The sequence below is a fragment of the Myotis nattereri genome (assembly GCF_964212035.1).
Source record: "Myotis nattereri genome assembly, chromosome: 5".
Lineage (NCBI taxonomy): Eukaryota > Metazoa > Chordata > Mammalia > Chiroptera > Vespertilionidae > Myotis > Myotis nattereri.
Genome location: NC_138080.1, coordinates 60257725 through 60283972, shown reverse-complemented (window position 1 = coordinate 60283972; position 26248 = coordinate 60257725). Strand labels below are relative to the sequence as shown.

The 26248-nt window shown below is 38.3% G+C and overlaps 1 protein-coding gene across 1 annotated transcript in view; it reads right to left on the bottom strand.

Annotated features, from left to right (window-relative positions):
* Positions 1-26248, bottom strand: part of INPP4B (inositol polyphosphate-4-phosphatase type II B) — a 563351-nt gene that overhangs the window by 99176 nt on the left and 437927 nt on the right. The window contains exons 14-15 of the mRNA XM_081093135.1: positions 25915-26019; positions 17248-17356 (exon numbers count right to left, since the gene is read on the bottom strand). Coding sequence (XP_080949261.1) covers positions 17248-17356; positions 25915-26019 — 214 coding nt within the window. The remainder of the gene's footprint in view (positions 1-17247; positions 17357-25914; positions 26020-26248) is intronic.

Here is a 26248-nt window from a genome sequence, read left to right as displayed (position 1 = left end):
CTTTCCTTAGTCCTATCCCTGACCTAAAAATTTTTTCTCAGGCACAATTATATGATCTTCAAATAAACAGAGTCTAATATGTTTTCACTTCCTGCATTGCCTATTTCCATTTATCTTTAAATTTAATTGCCCTTATTTTCTTTGTCGACTTCCAAGGGGCTGTCCAGTTCTACTTCTCATAGTTTGTCTACTGGTATTTTCATGCTCACTGCTCTAGGAAGGCGTGACGGAGGAACATCCAAACCAGCTCTCCCAATTGCTCCCATCTAAAATATTTCTCAACTCCAACCTGGACCGTATCCATTCATGTGCCTAATCAAAGTATAGAGTAAGATAAGGTACAATAATAGAAACTATTCAAAAAATACACTGCAAAAACAAATGCTTCCTTGACTGCAAATGTGTATAAGAGACCTTTCTGGAGTGATGGATATGTCATAAAATTGAATTGTGATGATGACTGCACAATTTTACAATTTAAAAAATCATTGACTTGTACACTTTAAATAGATCAGTTGTATTGCATGCAAATTAGCATACCACAAAAGCAGAGAATGGAAAGGTGGTTGCCAAGAGACTAGCAAGAAAAAAAATGGAGAGATGTTGGTTAAGTGGTACAAAGTTTGTTGTGTAGGATGTGTAAGTTCTGGGGATCTAATGCAGGCATGGTGACTATAGTTAACAATACGGTATTGTACGCTTGAAATTTGCTACAAGTGTAGATCTTAAGTGTTCCCACACAAAAACAAAGAAAAGAAAATGATAACGATGTGATATGATAGATAACTTAATTAGCTTGATTATTTCACAATGCATACATATATCAAAGCATCCAGTTATACACCTTGAGTATATAAAATTTTCATTTGTCAATTATACCTCAATAAATCTGGATAAAAACAAAAATGAATGTTCCCAGCACAGATACTATTACAGTGCTGGTGATTATGATCCCGAGATAGGAACACAGGAGAAACAACAGGTATATTTAGGAGTCATTTTCTTTTTTTCTGTGTTAAAGCTGATATTTGTTGGAGGGTATCTAGTAAAACCAACAATTTACACTGTAGATTTAAGAGTAATAATTCAAATCTCTCCCTCCTCCTCCTTCTTCTGTCTCACATTTTAATAGCTAATACTTATTGGGTCTATACTAAAGGCCTAGCATTATGCTAAATTCTTTTCAGGGATTATTGTATCTAATCTTGACAACAATTCTCAGAAGAACAAATATTATTCCATAATACAGATATGGAAGTTGAAGTCTGGTGTGTTAAGTAACTTGGCTTGGGTCACACAACTAGAATAGATGTTAAAACCAGGGTTCAAAACCAGGTTCTTATTATTACACAGTTTGAATTCTTATGTTTTACAATCTCATGAACATGATATACAAACAATTTAAATTTGTAAAAGTTATAATATGAAAACTAACACAGGAAACATCTTTTATTTAGTAATGTAATGGTAGGTACAGCCAATAAATATTAAAATATAATTTTCAAAGTTCTCATTTGCTTATTAAGACAAAGCTTATTAGAAAAGATACATGATTCTATTTTATAATACAGCTTATACTAAAGAAAGAATTTGATGATTATCTAGCAGTAAATTGCTCTCAACAAATATTTTATGACTGCTACGTGGCCAATGCAATGAGGAACACAAAAGGCCAGGGGTAGCCAGCAAGATAGTCAGTGGATGAGAGTGATGATGCCTGTCCTCTAAATGCCACAGCCAGGGGCTGGTAGCAGAGAAGGAGAAAAAGGAAATAACTTTTTTGCCTCCTCATCTTCCCATAAGACCTTGCAAACCAAAGGCTCTGTATTCTTGCTGTGTACATGTATCCTTCAGGGTAGCCATAGATTCAGGACTTGATTACTAACTTCAGTTCTATAGCTCCTTATATTTCCAGCTCAGACAGTCATTTAAAAATAATGTGTAAGGATAACACATTGCAGCCACTTTTTTAGATGTTTGTAGTTGGTTTCCTGTTACCTAGTTTCCCATATGTGCTGGAAGTGGCAAAAGGCTTTTACAAAAACGTTTCTCTTATTCTACAACTAGATAAAAAGGAGTTAGAAAACAAAACCATCCAAAAAATATAGAACTCTGTCTGCATCTATCTGTCACATTCAAAATAAATATGTTATCCTTTCAGAAACATTCACCAATATGTTCAGATTGATGTCTTCTGTGTACATTTAATTTCATGTATTCTTTTGGGCACATTTTCTATATTCATCCCTACATGCCTCATAATCCACATACTAATTAAAATAACTACATTGTGTTCTACTCTAGTGATGCAGAGTAGTTTGCTTATCCATCCACTCAAGTTGTTTCTAATATTTTATTATTATGGATAGAATCAATAAATATCTTTTAACATTTTTTTTTCTTTTATAACTTTTATTCTAGGTATACCCCTAAATAAGTGATTTCCCTGAGATATATTTGGGATAATTATAGAGAATCAGTCAGATAATATTCCAGAAATATTTTTACTGACTACTGTACACAGCAATTTTAGGCAGATTAAACTAGTAACTGATCTGAGTGCAAATCACCACTTTGATTCATGTTTTTAATAGTAAAGATACAGTAATTTACTTTTAAACTTATCTATATATATAAAAGGCTAATATACTGTATTTGACCATCTGACTGGTTTCTATGACACACATTGACCACCATGGGGCAGACGCTCAACACAGGAGTTGCCATGATGAGCACTGCCATTTACAGAAATGGCACGGAAGGCCTGGCACCCACAAAGAAACACTTGGCTTCCCCCAGGTGGGACACAGGCCCCACCACCACTCTGGAGTGATAGCCCACTAAATCACAGCTGACATTGCTGAGACCCCATGGCGCAAAATGTGGCCCACAGCCCAGCCCAGTCCAGAAACAGTCTCTGTGGGCACCGGGTAATGATGTCACATAGCAATGCCTGGCTTCCTCTCCCTAGTAACTAGTCTCCTTGCAGTTTCTTCAGCCCAGGAACAAGACTTGCTTTGTAGCCAGGTGGAAACATTTTACACTTTAACCAAATGTCTGTGAAGCATTTTCCCATGCCTCATCTCATTTGAGCCTCACAGAAGTCCTGGAGTAGGAAGATAGGAGACTCTGTTGAATCTTATTTTCTTTTCATTAGCTGGAAAATGGAGATTTAGAAAGCTTAGATACCTGACCTGACTGAAAAGAAGAAATGGTGTAACTTGAAAAATGACTTTAGGTTTTCTCACTGCACAGAATGTAGTCAAACACTGCTTTAGTTAAATATTTTACCCTTTGTTCTCCCTGTGTGATCTACAATAATAATCTGCTTCATGTTGACATTTACTGCTGTGTTACTGACAATTACCTGAAAGAGAAGTTAGGGTGCTTCACTGGGCTAGAAAAAGTTTAGCTAAATCAGAAAGGAGGTCTAATTAAGTTTATCTATATATCTATATCTATATCTATATCTATATCTATATCTATATCTATATCTATATCTATATCTATCTATATCATCTATCTCTATCTCTATCTCTGTATAAAGCTCTTGCTGGCACCAATTGCACATGTTTGTTTCCATCTGTCATTGTCGATCGTGAATTTGGTTGACACTTCTATTATAGAGAAAGGGCAAATAGCGATATAAAAATATTTCTTTTAATTAATTTCCTTTCAATGTGCACAAATTCGTACACTGGGCCTCTAGTCCTATCTAATAAAAGAGAAACATGGTAATTAGCGTACGACCGCTACCCTTCCCATTGGCTAATCAGGGCGATATGCAAATTAACTGCCAGCCAAGATGGCGGCCGGCAGCCAGGCAGCTTAAACTGAACATGAGGCTTGCTTGCTTCAGTGATGGAGGACTGCAACATTCCCCGCCTGCCGCTGCCGGCCTCTGAGCCTGCAGTTTGAAACATTGTAACAAATATAAAAGCTAAACAAAACCCCAGAAACCTCGCTTTCAGCAGCCGGGATCTCAGAGCTGGAGTTGATACACTGTTTCGAGATTATAGAACCCAAACAAACCAGATACCTGCTTTCAGCAGCAGAGGCTTTAGAACTGGAGCCAAGCCTCAGAGCTAAAGCTGGCCCAGAATAAAAAAAGAAAAAAGAAAAAAAGGAGCAGTTGGGAGCGTCAGTCACCCGCCAGCCTGAAAACAGCCCTCAGCCCCTCACCCAGAATGGCCAGGCACCCCAGTGGGGATCCCCACCCTGAAGGGTGTGTGACCAGCTGCAAACAGCCATCATCCCCTCATCCAGGCTGGCCAGGCACCCCAGTGGGGACCCCACCCTGATCCAGGACACCCTTCAGGGCAAACCAGCCGGCCCCCACCCGTGCACCAGGCCTCATCCTATATAGTAAAGGTTAATATGCCTCCCAGCACCGGGATCAGCAGAGCCGCGAGGCCTCCCGGCACCGGGATCAGCGGAGTCATGAGGCCTCCCAGCACTGGGATCAGCGGAGCCGAGAGGCCTCCAGGCACTGGGATCAGCGTGACAGGGGGCAGTGCCCAAACCCCCTGATCGCCCTGAGGCTCTGTGTGTGACAGGGGGCGGGACCACAACCTCCCTATCCGCCCTGCTCTGTTCCTGACAGGGGAAGGCGCCCCAACCCCCTGATCAGCCCTGCTCTGTGTGTGACAGGGTAAAGCCATAACCTCCCCATCGGCCCTGCCCTGAGTGTGACAGTGGCGGCGCCCCAACCCCATGATCGGCCCTGCTCTGTGGGTGATAGGGGGTGGCGCCCCAACCCCCTGATCTGCCCTGCTCTGTGTGTGACAGGGGGCGGTGCCCCAACTCCCCTATCGGCCCTACTCTGTGAGTGACAGGGGGGAGCTCCTCAACCCCCTGATGGGCCCTGCTCTGTGCATGACAGGGGGGAGCTCCCCAAGCCCCTGATTGGCCCTGCTCTGTGCGTGACAGGGTACGGAGCCCCAACACCCCTGATGGGCCCTGCTCTGTGTGTGATGGGGCAGTGCCCCAACCCCCTGATTGGCCCTGCTCTGTGCGTGACAGGCGGTCGCGCCGCAACCTCCCCATCGACCCTGCCTTGAGTGTGACAGGGGGCGGCGCCCCAACCCCCCCAATCGGCCCTACCCTGAGCGTGACTGAGGGTGGCATTGCAACCTCCCGATCTGCCCTGCTCTGTGCATGACAGGGGCTGGCGCCCCAACTCCCCAATCGGCCCTGCTCTGAGCCGACCAGGTGCTGCACCTAGGGATTGGGCCTGCCCTCTGCCACCCGGTAACAGGTCTAAGCCAGCAGGGTGTTATCTCCCGAGGGGTCCCAGACTGCAAGAGGGCACAGGCCGGGCTGAGGCACCCCCCCCCCCCCCACCGCACAAATTTTTGTGCACCGGGCCTCTAGTATTTTAATAAAAGCCTCAGAAAAATTGAATGGAGCAACTTTTAAAATTTCTGTCTGGTGGGTTGCAAGATTAATTCCTAGAAAGGTCATCTGTAACTAATATTATTGGTTAGAACTGCTATTGTTTATTTATTAAGAGCATGTGCTTGGGGTTGCATATATTGATTATATCAGGGTGAATTGGCATGGAAGAACTTAGGGGAGGAGAAGTCTAATTTTCTATCTCTGGCTCTGTCATTATCTGTATGGGTGATTCAATTTTTGGACCTCAGTATTCTGATCGATAACATAAATAGGGGAGTTTGTGATCTCTGAGATTCTCTGTTACTCCTAACATTTAAAACATTCTTTACTGAGAACAAAGCACTGACTCAACAAAATGATTTTCTTATTTCCAAGGACTTCTTATTATATTGAATACAGACAACTGACTTTATTAATTAAGCAATGAAAATAAATGGTTTATGTCCTGTACTCCTTTTCCCAGTGGCCTTGGCATCTACCCAGTTATAGAAAGCAGAAACCTAAGACTCCTTCAGCCCTGCCCAGTCTCTCTCAAGCCCTCATCCAGTTGGATTTAAATCCTATAAAATTTCCTAAAAATCTCCTTTAACTTAGTAGTCACCATTTCCTCTCACCATCACTGTTATGATGTTATAATAGTCTAATTGTTTACCTTTCTTAAATTCTCTCCACACTGTCACTATAAATGCAAGTCTGATTATGTTAATCCTCAGACAAAAACTCTGTCCATGAGTTCCCATAGACTATGGATAAGCTGCCAGGACTTGGTATCCCAGCCTTAGATATTCTCTCTCTCTCTCTCTCTCTCTCTCTCTCTCTCTCTCTCTCTCTCTCTCTCCCCCTCCCCCCTCCCCTTCTTTCCCTTTCTAAAAATCAGGTGAGGATGAAAAATTAAATAAATAAACTCCAAAAACCAATAGTACTTTTAAATTTTCTGAACACTTATTTGTATATGACTTTTCCCCTGCTGTTTGCTGCCTTTGCAATGCTGGATATTAAATATCTAAGCTAATAGAGAGCTTTAAAAATATGCTAAGAGTCACTCAGTGTCTAACCTGAGTACAACATTCTTCCTAGGATTAAACGCATACTGGTTGAGATGACATAACTGTGTCAGGGTTTAAAATATTTTCTAGTTTAAGGCACAGGAGAAAGGCAATTCCTGACTTACAGAAAGTAAGTTCATAAACCATTTTACTTATTCATAGTTAGTTTTTTAATGAAGCAGAAAAAAAGGTTTCTTTCTATAATTTGCTTATTAGATTTCACATTCTGTCTTTTAAGTTCTAGCCTTCCTGTTGATTAACTTTTTTTTTTTTCAGAGATAAAACCACAGTCACATTTGATTCACTCTGTGAAATTAAGACATTTATTTGTAAAGTCAAATTATCCAAATTATGTTCCTGAAAAATTGTGATGATACACTTAATAAGTCTTTCCTCAAAATCTCAAGATTTTTAACTCCTCTTTCTAAAATGTAATTATTTCAAGAGAAATCAGCTACAATCTATAGTGCAAATAAAGTAAACTGAAGGGTGAGAAGTTCAGTGGCTTCTGAAATCCCACAATTAAGATTGATTATGTGCTTTAGTTTCATACATTTTTCTTGTCACCAAATTTATCATCACTATAAATTCTAGATATTTTAGCAAACTTCTATTTATTTATATTTAAAGTCATTTTCTTAAAAGGAAAGATTTCATTTCTAAGGATTCTGAATAGTCACACTATACGCAATGTTTCTTGCCTCAGCTCAGATCATAACTTGCTTCACAAGATTTTGGGTAGGTTATGGAAGACTGTCATCAATTTTTAGATGTGAAAGTCACCATTGCATTACTAATATTGAATTGGATTTTAGGTTGGCTATGTTTTTTTTATTGATTTGAGAGAGAGAGAGAGAGAGAGAGAGAGAGAGAGAGAACGAGAACAGCAATCTCATTGGTTGCTTCTTGTATGCAGATCGAAACCTGCAACCTTGGCATATTGGGAAGACATTTTGACCAACTGAGCTGTCCGGTCAGGGCCTTAGGCTGTCTATATTTATAAAAATTATCACCTTTCTCGTTTCAGAACATATAAAAGTATATTTCCCCTTCCTCCTGAGGTGCAAGCAAACACGAACATTTGAGTACCTGACAAATAGCTGTTTTAAAGCCCTACAAAACATTTTCCACAAACACCTCTATGCTTCTATTTTCTAATTCTACAGTCATTCCCTGAATTTCTATCACCTAATTCAGTCACACTGAGCTCTTCGGGCAAAAAAGATATTCCTATAACAGGTGATCCTTACACTTCTTTCATTCACTCCCTCATATTTGTTCAACATACACTTATCAAGTTAGTTCCTGGGGATACTAGACAAATTCAATCACTCCCCTCACAGTACACACAATCTACAGGAGAAGACAGATGATTAGAAAGCAGACATGGTCTAGCCAAGGAGCCAGGGGGAGCTCGCAGGCAGAACTGAAACTAAGAAAGTTCAGTTTGGTTCACTAGAGAGGGTGGTGTGAGAGGCAGCTGGAAAAGAAAGCAGGGCCAGGGTACATGAATATAATAGGCACCTTGGACTTCATCCTCCAGGCAATAGGCAGCTAAGAAATGTTTAAAATTATGAAGTCACTAGGTTGTATTTGTCTTTTAAAAATGTTACACCAACTAGGTGAGAAAAATGGATTGGATGAGAGCTGACCTGATTAAGGGATTTACAAGATGGTGATTCTATGATTAGGTTTATCCTAAGCCATCATTCATTATTGAAGTGAATGACTTCCTGAGAAATAAGAAACTAGAATTGACAAATCTGATTTTTCCCTTTATTTGAAAGTGGAAGTGGAAGCAAGGGAAGAAGAGTAATCAAGAATTTCTAGTGTCTAAGTTGAACATCCAGATGAATGGTGGTAACTTTTGTAAATAAAAGGAACCCTTGAGAGAAATTTGAGGGTAACAGGGTGAATGATAACTTCATATGTTGACTTTAAAGTGTTTGGATGATACCATTAATGGGGAATTGTCTGGACTTCTTCATGAGCCATGCCTGAGCTTAACACAGAGATGCTGCCAAAAATCCTGTTCTCAAGAATATGTGACAGTTATGCATCTTATGCCCATTGATACCACTTTTTTTGGAGGATAATATGGCAGCATCTTAACATTTAACAATCTCAACTAAGAAATTCCACTTTTAAGAATTTATCCAAAAGAAAAAAAATTTTCAGAGACATAATAGTAAGAGTGTACATTGCAAACACAGTTGGTTATAGCAAAAATTAGAAAGTGTAAATGATCATCAATATTGTTTTTATTGGTTAGATGATTATGTTACAGTCAATAAATAAAATCCTACTTTGCTTTTAGAAAAAAATGAAATCTATATGTATTGAAATGGGAATTTGTTAACACATCTTTTAGTGAAAATATACTTGTTTATGTATTTTACATACACACTAGCTAATATTATTAAGTCCTCATTATGTGCCAGGTAGCATTATAAAATGTTTGGTGTGTATGAAGCATCACATTTTCAGAACAACCCTATAAGCTAAGAAATATTATTTACATTTTACAGTGAGGAATCTAAGGCACAGAGAGGGGAGGTAATTTGACTAAGGTCACAAAGCCAGTAAGTGCTCAAGCCAGAATTTAATTCATATAGAGAGTGGAATCTGTTAATTGTCTGAGATGAAAGTTTCTGCCTTGCCCCAGAATGGGGGCCAGAAAAATTAAACTGAATTATAGAAAAGTTAAAAACATCACATTCCCATGACCCGAGTTTGTAGACTAAGAGTCATAATCACTGAAAACTGGTGTAGCTCAGTTGGTTGGATGTCATCTAATGTACTGCAAGGTTGCCTGTTCAATTCCCAGTCAAGGCACATGCCTGAGTTGTGGGCTTGAGTCCTTGTAGGGGATGTGCAGGAGGCAGCTGATTGGCATTTCACTCTCACATCGATGTTTCTCTCTCTCCCTCTCCCTTTATCTCTCTCTAAACATCAACTTTAAAATCTTAAAAATAAAGAGTCATAACTACTGAAAACTCAAATAGTTGGATGCCTAGAAGAAATTTCACAGAGAAAGACATTAAGCTGTTCCAATTGGCTTATTCTGGGGAGAGAAAATGAAAAGGCTTTCCACTTTATATGCTTCTTTATTCTTTGAATTTGTGCATTACAAGCACATTTTACTTGTATAGTTAAAATGAGAATGAAGGAGAAAAGCTGCATTACAAATTCATTTAGGATCATATGCAACTCAGCAAAAATCCTTCCATTTCTTTGTATCACATTTAGTTCAGTGCATTGAAAGCCTCATCATTTAGTTTGTACAGTAAGCTTGTCTCAACATGACTATTTCATTAAAAAAATTTATTCTCTCCATACTCCAAGTTTTAGATGTACGAGAGACAACCCACTTATTCTCAAAGACTGATGTGTATAGGGAGCTGCAGGCAGGGAAGTACACCTGGAGAATACCAGCCTAGTACACAGTATTTTCAGACCTAGGAGTGCATTTGCTCCAATAGGAACGAAACTGAGAGCTAAGAGTGGCTGAGGAGGAATTGGCTCCCAGAAAGAAAAGAATAAACCCCCAGGAGTCAAATTGTAATTTACACACAGATTTAAATTTCCATCTCTGTAAAAATGACATATTGTCTGCCCCTGGACACAGTTCAAAAGAAAAAAGGATTGGCTAGGATTTTATTCACACTTATTCTTATTTCCATGGGGCCTGTGAAACACTTATTTTTGGTGATATAAAGTGTTGTTGTTTTTTAAAGGAAGGAAAATTTATTTGAAAGTGAATGGGACATGAACTGTAGCTATAATCTAATATTTTTATGGACAAGTTTTGGTGTACACAACCCACAAACACAGATGTTTTTAAAGGGAGAGCATTTATACAGAGTGGGGCAAAGGTAGTTTATATTTGTGAATACGCAAAACACAGAGTTTATTCTTATGTTATTATTTATTAATTACTGTATTATTTTCCATAGGAACAACTGTAAACAAATTTTTGCCCAACCCTGTATATTTTGAAGACTTAGTCATTTTAAGCCATTTGGAAATTTTGAATTTACAACATAAAAAAGTAAAACATAGGTCATAGGTGGAAAAACAAACTAGAAGAGACCGCTCACACCCAGACACCCCCAGTAACTGCATTGTTAAAGATTATGGGTGATTGTAATCTCTTTTTTTGGACTTTTCTACATTTTCCAATAAACATATTAGCAAAATTGGAAAATTTTCAAAAGAAAGTATTAATAAAAAGTACATAATTTAAAAATAAAATATTTCTACTTAAAACATATGACATGATCTCAGAATAAATACTCTGCCAGGTTTCTAAGAAAAGATCAGACTAGAATCAGAGAAAGTTTCAAAGGGCGAAAAAATTATTGGCTTCCTAAAGCAAATTATGGATTCCGTTTTATTGCTTTTATTAAATTGATTTGAATCACTCATTCCCTTTCATAAAAGCAAAGAACTTTCAGTCTTAAGCATGAAAGTGAAGAGTTTTCAAAGAAATGTTTTTGTAACTGCTCATGTTGCTGGAGAGAGTACAAAAAGGGAAGCGTTGCAAAACTCTTCAATAGCTTAGATGTCTCAGCTCTATACTACTAACAAAAAAAAAGTTCATTTGTTTTCTTGCCTCCAAATTGAGCAGTGGTTAGTGATTCTATCAGAAGAATATATTCTAAAAGCTTTGCATCCAGTTCTCTCATTTCTGATTTACTGAATGCTGGCTGCACCTTAAGCAACAGAGGGCTCCCTGGTGCAGTATTTCCCCTTTTATTGAAGAGTGTCCTATCCTATATAATAAAAGCCTAGGGGGCGTCACACCCTTGCGCAATGTTGTCACAAGATGGCTGTCACAAGATGGCCACCACAAAATGGCCAGCAGGGGAGGGCAGTTGTGGGTGATCAGGCCGGCAGGGGAGGGCAGTTGGAGGCGAACAGGCCAGGAGGGGAGGGCAGTTGGGGGCCATCAGGTCAGCAAGGGAGCGGTTAAGCATCAATCAGCCTAGCAGGGGAGTGGTTAGGGGCAATGAGGCAGGCAGGCAGGTGAGCAGTTAGGAGCCAGCAGTCCCCTATTGTGAGAGGGATGTCCAACTGCCTGTGGGATCAGGCCTAAACCAGCAGTCAGACATCCCCCAAGGGGTCCCAGATTGGAGAGGGTGCAGCAGGCTGGGCTGAGGGACACCTCCCCCCGCACCCCCCATGAACGAATTTCATACACTGGACCTCTAGTCTATAATAGAGAATGAGGAAACATCTATTTATTTCTCCTTACAATAGTAAGGAAAATGTTCCTCAGAATTTTTGCCATGCGATTAGGTCCCCATTGTTCTCATACAAGGTAAGGTTGATTTGCTTAACTCTTTGTATCACTGTTTCACTTTCCTTCAGAAATTTCCCCCAAATTCTAGTACAGACTCTAATACTAATTTCTATTAGTGAAATTTTAGTTTGTTTTCCTTATGACTTTTCCAAACGATTATTTTTTCCTCTTCCATTTGAAATTGTGGGGTAGTTAATGTTGATTATGGTCATCTGGAACAGATGGGGATAGGCAGACAAACCAGGATAAATATTCAAGTCAGGCATGTGACGGACATTGGGATCCTTTGCAGGGAGTTAGTTCTGAGTCCATTCCAAATGAACTGGCAGATCACAGGGAATTAATCATCTCAAGAAGAAGTTAACACTGTCCTTCACTGGCTTTCCCCCCCTTTTTTTCTTTACAAAGGCTCTTGGTTTTCATGAAGAGTCTTTTAATTTTAATGAAAGAGCTATGCTTTCAGGTCATGAACCTGCGCTGTGAAAATTCTGGCTGAATTGAAGTTCTTGCTGAAATTAGAAATGATCAAAACAGGCAACACAAGTGTTGTAATTTTTACCTTTCTCTAAAATAATACTGGAGGTAAAGAATTCATTCATATTTTGAAGAGAAACTCCACAAGCTTTCAAATAGTGTCATAGGTAAATCACTGCCTCCAGGAACACATAGATATTTGATGTGATTGTTGAAGACATAGGTTACAAGCATCTGGTCTTTAAATAAAATATACTGAGAATTAGCATTTTGATTGTCCAGGAAAAATCTCATGTTTATATCATGAAAATCTCTAACACATACTAGATTTTTTATTTGTTTGGATGCTACTGAGGTCCAAATTTTCCAAGATCAAAATTCTTATAGCTTTACTCCCATCTTTCATTCTGTTTTGCAACTTTTTAATGAGTTTGGGATTTTTTAAACAAAAACTTCTAGTAAACAAATTGTAATACTTTTATTCATTTCAGCAAATATTCCCTTGTGTAGATTTTCTTTGTTCCTGATACATACCAATTGAGTATTCATATATTTTTCAAGTTCAACTCATCTGTGTCACTATTCCTCTTTCTATTCTCCATGTCCTTCATATGTCCTCTCCCAGAACTATTCACTTACATCTATAACAGTGGTTCTCAACCATGGCTATACATTAGACCCACCTGGGAAGCTTTTAAAACATACCAATGCCTGGGCTCCATTCCCAGGACTTGCACTTCATTTGTCTCGGGCAACATCCTGGCATACATAAAATGTTGTTAAATCTCCAAAGGTGATTCTAATGTTCAGCCAAGGTTGAGAATCCCTGCTGTCTCTATTTATCATATTGTATCATGAATATTTGTGAAATTTTATTACTCACGGGAGTTTTCAGCACTTTATTTCTTTAATCCTCACTGGGGGAGAGAGGATTTTTTCCATTGATTTTTTTAGAGAGAGTGGAAGGGAGGCAAGGGAGAGAGAGAAAGGAGAGAGAAACATTGAGGTGAGAGACACATCGACTGATTGCCTCCCACTCATGGCCTGAATGGGGCAAAGGATTCAACCTGCAACCGAGGTACTTGCTCTTGACTGGGAATAGAACCTGAGATCCTTTGGTCGGAGGGTCCATGCTCTAACTACTAAGCAAAACTGACCAGGGCTGGAGTTTTCAGCACTTAAATCAGAGACTATATCTCATTTATAAGGTGAATTCCAATGCCCATTGCATTTGATCTACGGAATGCTTGTCTGCTAAGTACTCTGTGGAGCACTCCAGAAGACCCATAGTTCAAGAGAACATCATCTCTTACCCAAACATCTCCCAAAGTGTTATGGGAAATATCAAACAAGGGCAAACCTGATATCCCATAACTGTGACCTAGTAAGGTTATAAGATAAATAAAATATGAGGACAGAGAGTCAAATCAACTTGAGAAATCAGGAGGACATAATAAAGAAGGTAAAAATCTTAGGATCAACCATGTGTAGAATTTTGAATAGGGTTATTTGTATGATTTTGACAGAAAGCAATGTAAACAGTGTGGAGATGAGAACAGAAGAATTTCTAGTGAAAGAGAACAGAATGAGGAAAAGGGAAGAGGTGGGCAAGTGTGAATTCCATTAAGGAAATTGTTTCATAGCATTTAAGAAGCAATTAGAGGGAGAAGAGGGTGATGAAGGTAGGAAGCCAGTGGGGTGAGTTCACAGAGGCTTTTTGAATGCCCAGTGGATGCAACTGGATTCCATGAAGGGTTCTGAGCTGGGGAGTATGTAATTTTATCTTTGTGCTTTAAAAAAAGATCGATCTGCCTAATTATCTTAAAGCCTTTAAAATACATTGTTATATGATCTGAATTACATTATATGATTACTACAAGCAAGTAAGGCTTCCTGATTCTAAAATCCTTTTCATTATGTGGTCAATGAATTCATCAAACAATCGATCACTAAGGACCAGAAATTTCTGTGCTCAGGAGACAATATTTCATTGGCTTAGCAGAGAAGACAATAGATAAAGGTGAAGACATACAATGGCTGTGGTAGTCCCCCTAAAAAACTGGCCTAAAAGACTTGGCTATTATTTTTTTTTGGGGGGGGGTAGCAAAAGGAAAATGAGGTAAAGAAAATGTCCTTCACTTAATGTGATTTTCTTCACTTCTACATGTATAGGTCCAAGTTACTAATTTCATAGTCACGTTGATGTCTCCATTATTGCTTTTGATGAACAGATGCAATATTGTGGGTGAGAAAACCCTCAGAAAAATAATTTTCATAATGTGATATCACTTTAGGCATAACATCTTTGCTCAGACCAGCTCTTACCATGATGGTCAGGCTGATACTGGACTCATTTATATATTGCCTTAGCAAGCCACATTTGTCCCTTACTACTGCTCAAATGAGAGTACTTTTAAGATCTACACCATGTTATTTATTTATTTTTTTAAAAATTTCACTGTATTTATCAATAAAGTTATCAATGAAGCAATAGGACATATAACACATATTTAAACACCCTAAAGCAAGTCAATGTTTAAAGTATTAGATATACTTATATCTTTTATCTTAAGTTTAATCCTACAGCTGCATGTGAGTTTGTATGTATATAAATATCCCAGTGAGAAGCAAAGAATACTGAAGAATTCAGATATCCATGAGGATATTTAAAACAAGATATATTATTCAGAATCTAACCACACAACTCAACATTTGCCTTTGCCAGTAGCACACAGTGGTATTACATGAAACTCTATGGTGAAGTTCCATGCTTCACATACTGATGCTCTATTCATTCAGCTAGAGCAGTGGTTCTCAACCTTCTGGCCCTTTAAATACAGTTCCTCATGTTGTGACCCAACCATAAAATTATTTTCGTTGCTACTTCATAACTGTAATGTTGCTACTGTTATGAATCGTAATGTAATTATCTGATATGCAGGATGGTCTTAGGCGACCCCTGTGAAAGGGTCCTTCGACCGCCAAAGGGGTCGCGACCCACAGGTTGAGAACCGCTGAGCTAGAGTCTTTGTGCCCTGGGGACAGTTTTCTGTTTTTTAATTGTGTCAGGCACTTTAAAATTGGATTGAGAAAAACAAATAAATTAAGTGAATTCTCAAGATAGAACTGCCCAGTTCCAGACAAGATGGAGTACACACAATCTATTTTCCTTCTCCTGCTAATCACAAAACATACTCGAGTCACAACACGTAAGTTATTTATCAGAAGACTCTAAGAGCAAAGAAGGAAGATTGGCTGGGAGCTCCAGGATCTAGGGAATGATATGACAATGACAGTAAATTCTATGGGTTTTTTTTCTTGCCTACTATATATCCCAACTTGGGTGTTAGACAAGCCCTCAATGAAGCACAATGCCAACTAAAAAATAGAAACCAAGAAAAACCAAAGGACTAGTAAAAGGGTAGCCCAACAAAAATAAAACTTTTAAATACACTTGCCTATTCGAGGGATGAATAGCACATAATAAAAATAGCAGTGTCTCTCCCTATTTGAAGATGGTACAGCACAGGGAGAAGGTCAGTGAGAAACCATGGGCAGAAACCTATATTCTACTCCCATTCCCTTTTTAGCAAAGAGACAGCATCCCTTTCCCCATGGATTCTGTGAATGAACCAACTTCCAACCCCCATGAATTAAACGGGAGGAGCCTCTTCCCTCAGAGCCCCTGGTTGGAACTCTGACTTCCCTTCTGTTACAATCATGAGGCAACAGGACTATTTTTTTTTTTTGCAGCAGCAGCAGCAGAAGGGATACCAGAAGGAGTTTCTTTGTGGTCATGGAACAGTTCTTTGTGATGACTACTCTAATCTTTACCTGTGATACAGTTTCATAGAACTATATACTCTTTTCACCAAAAACAAAAAAAACTGGTGAAATCTCAGTAAGGGCTATAGCTGAGTTAATAGTACTAGTATTGAATCAAAATCAATTTCTTTAAAACAAGAAAGAAAAATATATGTGCCTCATTAGCTTATATATTTATATAGCAGTATATCAGTTATTCAATTCAAAGTTATTTTTAATGCGTCTGTCCTGAACATTGGACACCTAATAATACATGTGTTATGTATGTTATAAATGTGATAAAACTTTAAAATTTAAAGAGGGTGATTTTGTCACTCAGGTAGATTTTCTAATACTACTACTAAACCAACTATGACAACAGAATACTATTTCCCCCTAACTTTCAAAATTCGGGTTCTTAATCTAAGAAGAGTAACTACTTAAAAAGAAAAGTTTCCATACACATCTGGATAAAACTTCTTATGGTTTACTTAAGTGCAAGCATAATCACAGGATATTATAAGATAAACTCTGGGACCCCTCGGGGGATGTCAGAGATCTGGTTTTGGCCTGGTCCCCACAGGCCAGGCCGAGGGACCCCACCAGTGCATGAATCCATGCGTGGGGCCTTTAGTTATAAATAATAGAAATTAGAAATAATACTTTAGGTTTTGTGTCATGCTTTTTCTCTAAGAAATGAACGTTTTCTCTTTCAATCTCATCATGCAACTGATAAGTTCTGAACCATGTCTCTTTTTCAAATGGCATAATTAAATGGCAGGGCAGTTCATATGCCTTGCCTCGGACCACAGTGGAAATCACCAATAGGGTAAGAGTCATAAATTAGGCCTCATGATCTCCTTTAAATGTCTGGCTTTTCAATTACATAAGACGATGCTTTTAGCTAAATCTCTACCTGAACATCATTCCACTGAATGAGCAATAGTTGATACCAGAATACTCTCTTGTTTTAGTAGCTTTGTTTCCACCAAAATTTTCTGCCAGCACAGCACTACTCAATAAGCAACACACTCAGGCACTTAATTTATTCTAATTTCATTTCTGTTCGAGTATTTTTTAGAAGTTCAACATCTTTAAGTTATTAAATACATTGCAATACAAGAACTATTCATTGTGATGGACCAAGTTTCTTTATTATAAATGTGTATATAAACTTCTCCAAAGGGAAGATAACCATTAATGCATCTTGTCATCACTTACTTTCTTCTTTCCGTTTCAAATCTGTGGAGTAGTTTCCGAAGACCACCATTCTTAAATCCCTGAAAATGGGCAGCTGGGGCTCCCACGGTGATAACATCATAGAGAGCATCTGGAACGGGAATGGACAAGGAGATCAACACTTTGCAAACATTTCTCGCCAGCATGCTGTTTGCACTGAAGCATACACAATGTCGGAAGTCTGAGACATTATTCTGTTTAATTTTGCAGGAATCACTATGAACTTGCATCTCAAGGGGGCAAGAGGAGCTAATTTATCTTTCTAAAAGCCACCTGTGCACCTATACAAGTTATAATATATCCTTGATTTATGACTACATCTTAATTATACGCTACTGTGTAGAACAGTATGTTCTCCCATTCGTCTGTATACTTACTGAGATAACATGCTAATTGGTCTTTTGTGTATTTTATTTTATTGAGTTTTGCATCATTTAATTAGCAATCATATTGAAATTCAACAATAATGAATCTTTCCACCGAAATTTACAGAGAAAAGAAGCATTTTGGTTCAAAGCCAGAACAGTACCAGTGCATTTTTTAAAAATCTATATAGAGTAGTTTCTGCCTGTGTATACAAAATCTTATACAATTTTAATGCAAGCTTTTGCAATTTCCTCAGATGAAAGAAGAATACACAAAATGTCTCCTGATCTATTTTCCAGCAAAATATTTTGTGGGGTTTTTTTTGTTTGTTTTTTGTTTTTTGGGGTTTTTTTTGCAAAATAACCATACATTTAAATTGAAACTCAATCCCTTGATCTTGAAAGCCATCAGGTTTCATACATATTAAGTTTATGACCTTTAAACATGCCATATATTATAATGAAAAGTATCCCCATCAGAAAGAAGACAGAGTGAATGCCCTCTTGTTAAACTAAATTTTATCTGAGAAACCTAATTTCATAGTAGATCCTTTTCATGTTGGTTTTGGTATTGACACATTGACTGTTTTTCAGATCTCATTTACAGGGAAAACATACATTATTTTATTAGCTTCAGGTAAACACCATAACTTTTCCAAAGGGGTTCAATCTAAATGCACCAGTAATATCTTTCTTAACAATAAATGTCTTCAAAACTCAAGGTCATGAAAGAACTGAATACAAAGTAACCCATCAATAAAGCAAATATTGAACAATCATTTAACAGGTTGCTGGAGTGATCATCTGTTGCCTTTTTAAAAAGTCGCCAATAAAGTAGAAGTCAGCTCATCTTAAGGTAATAGAATATTAGACTTCTGTGTAATTAAAAAAAATTGCCTAGGGGACTTTAACCCAGGCCTAAGAAAAAGGTTCCAGGTATCCGTGACCATATATACAGTTTTGTAAGTGCATCTGTTCTACTTCCTGGAAAGGGGTTACAGCTTTCTTAAATGGTCATGAGCTTAAATGGTCATAGGATTAAATAATCCTATTCCTACCGGCCTTAGAAACATCTCTGAATGTCAGCCAGCTATTAATCTTAACTTGTTCTAACTCTTTCAATCTGCCCTTTCTCCCTGGTTTCCAAAACAAGTATAGACAACACATTCCTTTAAACATTCCAAACTAAAATTCTCAAGCTCTCAAGATCAGTTGCTTTCTTTCCCTCAACATTTTATCTGATCAGTTTCAACAACTCTGCTCCCCAAATTTTATTCTCTTTTATCACTGTGAACTCTCTTTATTTTAAATCTAGCCTTCCTCAGTTCATGTCAGGATTATTACTGCCTCTTCAATCTTAGCCTCCTTGCATCCACAGTGCAGATCGCTTCTCCTGTGTTGGTGGCCATTCAGTCACTCTGCCCAAAACACAGGCTTCAGTTCTTCTCATATATTTCAAAGATTAGGAGAACATTCAAATGTGTGCATGTTGTAGATGCTGAATAATTGTCAATAAACAAACAAATATTTTGAGGATGAATTGTTTATCTAATTTGTCTTTAGATTACACAGGGAATTACTATTCTTAATCGAAGAATAAGAGGTTTAAATACACTATCCAGAAAAAAAAAATTGAAATCTGGAACATACATATCTCCAGGGGAAGAAGATAACCATATCCCTCCCTGAAACACATTCAATAATAAAAGAACAAGGGGAGTTTAAGATTACCTACATGGAAAAGATTGAAATTAGACCCTTCATGCACACAAATCAACTCAAAGGCTTTAAATACTTAAACATAAGAACTAAAATTATAACATTACTAGAAAAAAACTTAGGGACATTTCATAATATTGGTCTGTAAAATTATTTCATAGATATTACACTAAAAGCACAAGTAACAAAAACAAAACTAAACAAGTGGGACTACATCAAACTGAAAAGCCTCTGCTGGCCCTGACCAGGCTGCTCAGTTGGTTGGAGTGTCATCGAGTACACCAAGAGGTTGAGTGTTCAGATCTGAGTCAGAGCACATATCTAGGTTATGGGTTTGATCATCAGCAGAGGTATGTATGGAAGGCAACAGATCAATGTTTCTCTTTCAAATCGATATTCTCTCTCCTCTCTCTCTCTCTCTCTCTCTCTCTCTCTCTCTCTCTCTCATAAAAACAAAAAATATATCCTTGGGTGAGGGTTAAAAAAATTTCTAAGGAAACAATAATGTAAAAAAGCAACATACAGAACAGGAGAACAAGATAAAATATTTGCAAATCATTTATCTGATGAGGGGTCAATCTCCAAAATATGTAAGGTACTTCTATAAGTCAATACAAGGCTCCAGGAAGTCTTAATATTTTGCAATTGTTATTTGATAACAATCAGTTATCACTGTATTGAAACAGTTATCTATTTTGGCTCCTTCATCCTTGAATTTCACTTGCCATTCATTACTACAAAATTAGTAGACAGATCTAAGTACACCATGGGATTTACTTCCTGGTCTCATCTCAGTTTAGTTAAAGTACCATGTTCATTCTTGGCCAGAGCAGATGCACTCCTTTGAATGTAGTTAGAATTAACTTCAATTGATTGATTTCCTTTAAGGGAGAACAGATATAAAAAAAGGCAATAAAAATAAAATTATAAGATAACAATCTGATCAGTAATATTTGTCTCATTTTAAAAATTTACCCATTTTATCCTGCTCTTTAAATTAAGTAATTTTGTGACATAAATAGCCATTAACTGTGCATAATAAAAGCTTTCTGATTTTTTGTACTAAGAGACAACTATAAAAATGTAGGTGGGCATTTTATTTTACAGAAAATTTAAGCAAAAAAGTTGAAGGTCCTTTTTCCTTTCTTATAAAATATAATCTGGATTTCATCTACTGATATTTTTATACCTCAAAAATGGTCCCTGGCTTTGTGAAAATGGTATAGTATACATTATAATAGAAAAGTGAAATTCAAGTTGCATCTCATCAAGCTAAAGACACTAGGTTGACTTGAAATTTAATAATAGGGCTGCTTCATAGCCTTTTAAACGCCATTTAATAATAGAAATGAGATAATAAGTCTATTTTCCCCAGAAGATCTCTTTAAAATTCCTGCAACTATAAAAATAGTGCTAATAAAAAAATGTAGACATGCTGATCTCATTTCAAGAAACAATTTAAGCATAATCCCTGACTTCAAAATGGCCCACAAATGACTTTGACATGATTCACAAAACCACAGGGATTTTTGAGGATAATCTGTTTCAAAGTAGTCCATGAAATTTGGCATCATCATGAAACATGTCTAAAGGTAATTATGCTTCATTGATGAGGTGATACACCCAAACTCCTGAAATGCAGAAATCAGGGAGCTCTGACAGCTCCTCTTATTTGTTCCAGCTTCAGTGTAGAGATTGGAAGTTTAAGAGGCAAAGGGGTCAACTGATTCATCCATAGTTACACAGAAATGCGAGTGACATTGTACCTAACTCCAGCTTTATGATATCATATAGTGAGTTCTTTCTTTTACTATTTTTCCCTTTCCTCTTTCTTTCTTCCACCCTTCCTTTTCTCTCATCCTTCTTTTTTTTTCTTTCTTTCTTCCTTCCCTTCCTTCCTTCCTTCCTTCCTTCCTTCCTTCCTTCCTTCCTTCCTTCCTTCCTTCTTTTCTCTCTCTCTCTTTCTCTCTCTCTCTCTTTCTCTTTCCTATGTACTATAATATGATCTATATACATAAAAGGCTAATGTGCTAGATGTTTGACTGTTCAGTCAACCATTCAACCAGTCTCTATGATGCGCACTGACCACCAGGGAGCAGATGCTTTTACTGGTAGGTTAGCTTGCTGCTGGGTTCCGGCCAATCGGGACTGGGTGAGATGGTTGGATATGCCCTGGCGCCCTCCTGTGGTTCCTCCCTGGCCGGCCAACCTACCATAGTTCGCCCCTGGCTAGCCAGCCCCAATTGGCCCCAATCAGGAATGGGCAAGACAAGCTGGACACACCCTGGAGCCAACCTCCTGCAGTCCTTCCCTGGCCTCTAAAATATTTCTTCTAATTAATTTCCTTTCAATGTGTACGAATTCATGTACCGGGCATATATATCTATATCTATATATCTATATATCTATATATCTATATATCTATATATCTATATATCTATATATCTATATCTACTAGAGGCCCAGTGCACGGATTCGTGCATCAGTGGGGTCCCTCAACCTGGCCTGCACCCTCTCATAATCAGGGACTCCTGGGGGATGTCAGACTGCCGGTTTCAGGGCCTGCGGAGATTGGGCCGAAACCAGCAGCCCAACATCCCCCAAGGAATGTAGTAGTGTGCAAAGCGGCAGGCGGCCAGGGAGCACAAAGCGGCAGGCGGGCACCACGCTTCTCTGGCTCATCCTGGCCCTGCTGGGCCTGCTGTCATTGCCGCACGGTAGCGCACTGCCATGGAGGGGGGAGAGGCTCATGCCACCACAGCTGTGCTTGCCAGCTGTGAGCCCAGCGTCTGGTGCCCGTCAGTCAGCTGAGTGGCCCTCCCACTGTGGGATCACACTGACCACCAGGGGGTAGCTTCTGCATTAAGTGTCTGCCCCCCTGGTGGTCAGTGCACATCACAGTGACCTGCCAAACAGTCATTTGGTCGCTTAGTCTTTTATATATATAGATAATAGATAAAATAACTTAAACATATAATATTATAATATCACAAGAATCCAGATGTTATACTATTCACAACTGATTTTCCAATAAGATAAAATTTACTGAGATATATCAGAGTGGAAAATGGTATTCTTAATTTCGGGGTACTGTTTTTGTTATTATTGTCACTGCTCTAAAAGATCTCTATTATGGTGGGTACTCTCTTGCATTTAATTTCAATAATGAATAAGGATGAAAATTTAACTTAATGGATCTGGGGGCACCAGAAGTTAAATGGAGGTTATTTCACTTGTCAGTATGAGACATGACATCATTAGTTCTGCTCAGTTACTTGTTTCAAGAGCTAGACATTAGCCTCAGATTTGGTAAATCTGCCTGCTATTGTTTGTAAAGCTGCCTCTCCAAATATAGCAGGCATATTAATCAAAGGTGAATCGATGCAATTTACTAATGGTAAGAAGGAAAATGAATGTAGTCTACATTCAATAACTCACCAGTGAAATACCAAGGCTTGGCCAATCTTACTTGCATCATTACCTTACAAAATGTTGTCTGTAATTCAGCCAAACATTTAAATCAGTAACCATGGATCTTAAATAAATTTAACTGCAATTCAAAATCTGCTAAATACATGTTACATAAGTAAATAGGAAATTTGATTGACTACCATCTACACCTTTTAATTTTTATTTTGCAAGTAAATAAAGCAAAGCTCAGAGTGGTTATTAACTTGATTACAGCCAAAGAAATTGTAAGTCCCTAAAAATTCAGTCATTTTCAATTTCTACTATAACATATAGTTGGTGATCTAGTCTCTAAAGCACCTACTTTATTTGAAGTCCAACCTCAAATAACTTTTAAACTTATAAAAAATAAATATTTTAAAACAAATATTTAATGTTATACATATTTTATACATGCAATATACATCTATACTAATAAAAGTGTAATATGCTAATTAGACTGGACGTCTTCCAGACATCCTTCCTGACAAAGCCAGGCTGGGTGGAGCCTCCCGCCCGCAGTCCTGGGTGCCAGTGCTTGCAGCTGCAGCCTGGGAGAAGAGAAGCTGAAGCCGGCCACCCGCCCGCGGTCCTGAGCACCAGTTCCTGAGGCTGCGGCCTGGGCAAAGCAGCCCACCCCGGTCCTGAGTACCTACAGTTGGCCAGAGGGAGGGAAGCCCAGGTGACTGCAGCTGGCCAGAGAAGGGAAGCCTGGGTCCTGGGTGCAGGGCCAAGGCAGAGGTGGTTAGGTGTGATCAGGCCAGCAGGAGAGCAGTTAGGGGTGATTGGACAGGCAGGTAGAGGAGATTAGGGGCAATCAGGCAGGCAGTTAGGGAAGATCAGGCAGGCAGGCAGAGGGGTTAGGGGTGATCAGGCAGGCAGGCAGGCAGGCGGTTAGGAACCAGTGGTCCTGGATTGCAAGAGGCAGTCGGACATCCCCCGAGGGGTCCCGGATTAGAGAAGGTGCAGGCCGGGCTGAGGGACCCCCTCCCTCCCCCCCCCCCCCCGCATGAAGTTCATGCACCAGGCCTCTAGTACTAATATAATATAATACATTATGCAATAGATTTCAGTACCTTCACATTAATTCTTGGCTGTAGGAAATCTTGTTCTTTCCTACATTTTCTCCTTAAGTTCTTTAAAGGGAGGAACCAGTCTTTCTGAAGACTACTATGACAAAAATCCTCTAGTTTATGAGTTGTATCCTAGTTCTAACAGCAAAATCTTGCTTTTCTCTCCACTGCTTGATTTTTTAATCACATATAAAAAATCCCTCCATATATCCTGTTATGGGTAAATCGTGCCCCACAAGAAAGATATCTTAGAATCCAACCTTATTTGGAAATAGGGTCTTTACAGATTAATCAAGTGGAAATCAGGTTCTTAGGATGAGCCCTAACCTAATATGACTGGAATCCTTACAGGGGAAATCTGGACACAGAGAAGGACATAGAGGAGAACACCATGTGAAGATGGAGGATCAGTGTGATGCATCAGCAAACCAAAGGAAACCAGATTGCCAGGGAAAAAAAAGGAGTTAGGATGAGGCAAGAAAGGATTCCCCTCAGGTTCCAGAGGGGGCTTGGCTCTGCCAGCACCTTGATTTTGGATTTCTGGCTTCAAGACAGTGAGACAATAAAATTCTGCTGTTTAAGCCAACCAGTTTCTGGTGCTCTGCTATGGCAGATCTAGGACACTGGTACATTTCCCAAACCAAACTAATTAAAAGAAATTTTATTTGCTTTTCTAAATTTCTCTCGTTTAGTTTCTAGTTTCTTCGTGTTAAGTTGGAGAAACAGAAACTAGAGGCATTGCATTCATCCTAGCTCACTCTAGTCTATTTTTCAGATAGTATCTTGGCAAAAGACAGCATCATGTAAATGATTCTGTCATTCTCAATAAAGAAAGATGATGTGAAAGGCCACTTAGATAATAATTTCTCTTTGGCGGAAGTATTTTAAGGATCATCACCAAATATTTGAATGCATATTTAAATACAAGCTTCGTTCGATTTTGCCCCAACAAACTACCTGGTTTGGTGATACTTCTATCATCCACCCAAGGCTGTACCCCAGATCATCCTTCTCTCCCATTTCATCATCCTATCAGTCATCAAGTCTTGCATTTGATGATGTTTCCAAAATGCCTCTGCCTCTCTAAATCATCTTTCCTCTACATCTGGCTACCTCCTTATATTTTATTGTCTCTTTACTGATCACTTTAACAGCCATGATAAAGCTGACAGATCCACTTTGTCCCACTGATGGCAAAGGCCACAGATATCATGGAAACTCTTATCGTTCATTCTAGGTGTTTTACATACTCTAATTCACTTCATTTGGAAGAGAAAAACACAGATTAGAAAGATTAGAAATAACAAATTTAATAGAAACTAGTGAAGCTGCAATTCTATTCCATTCCACAAAATACATAAACTTTTTACTATATCATAAAGGCCTCTTCATATCGGCCATTAGAAAAAAAATCATGTTGGTTATCACACAGCATTTAAGTACTTTAGCTTCTTTATTATTTGTTGATATTCTGGTTTTGATGATTTTTAAAACCATTATATGTTATGTTCAAACTGCTGACAGACACTCAGTAATCAAAAGTTCCTAAAAGCCTTGGGCCAATCCATCTAATTTTTATTTCAGTTCTTTCATTTGACAAATTCTTGGTTAAAATGACGGTCACCGCCAAGACAGAGAAACAGCTTGAGTCCAACTTTGGGCTTTGGTTTCTCAAGATAAATAGTATACAATGAACAAGTCTTGCTTTGCCTTTTTCTTTTCTTTTTTTTTTTTTTTTAAATCCAAACAGTAGCACAATTGGAAGCTATTAGGAGTCATTGACACTACTTAAAGAAGCTAATATTCATTTTGCATATTCACCTGCAACTCAGTTCAGGTGCTACATTGATAAAGTAGTCCTCAGAAACAGCAACAACAACAAAAAATAATAGTGCCTTTTATAATATTCAGGGTTATTATCAACTTCAACTGTTTCATCTTTATCTTTATATAAATGCTTAAATTGTAAAGTCTGCCAATGGTGGAGATTTTTAAAGAAACACCCTGACACAGTTGCCTATTTTGAAAAGAATACTATACACTACCTTTCAGGTGAGGGCTGTGTACGTGCATCCTCTGCAGGTGTAGATTTATTGGAACAAATTCTAATGTTTTCTCTCCTTTGCTGCTGCTTGATTTGAAAGAGGACCCTAGGTGGAAAGAAACTTAATATTACTAGTAAGTAAATAATGAGGACATGTGTGTGTACATTTGCTGAAAAATAAATTTGACATAAAGAACTGTTACAAAAACTTTAGGAAGAAAATATAACTGTATGATTTGCTTTTCTTCTCAGATATTTAAATTTTTTAACTCTCAATTATCTTTAGAATAATATCGTGAGGTAAAATAGGGCATTTTTTCTTTGTCATTTTTCAC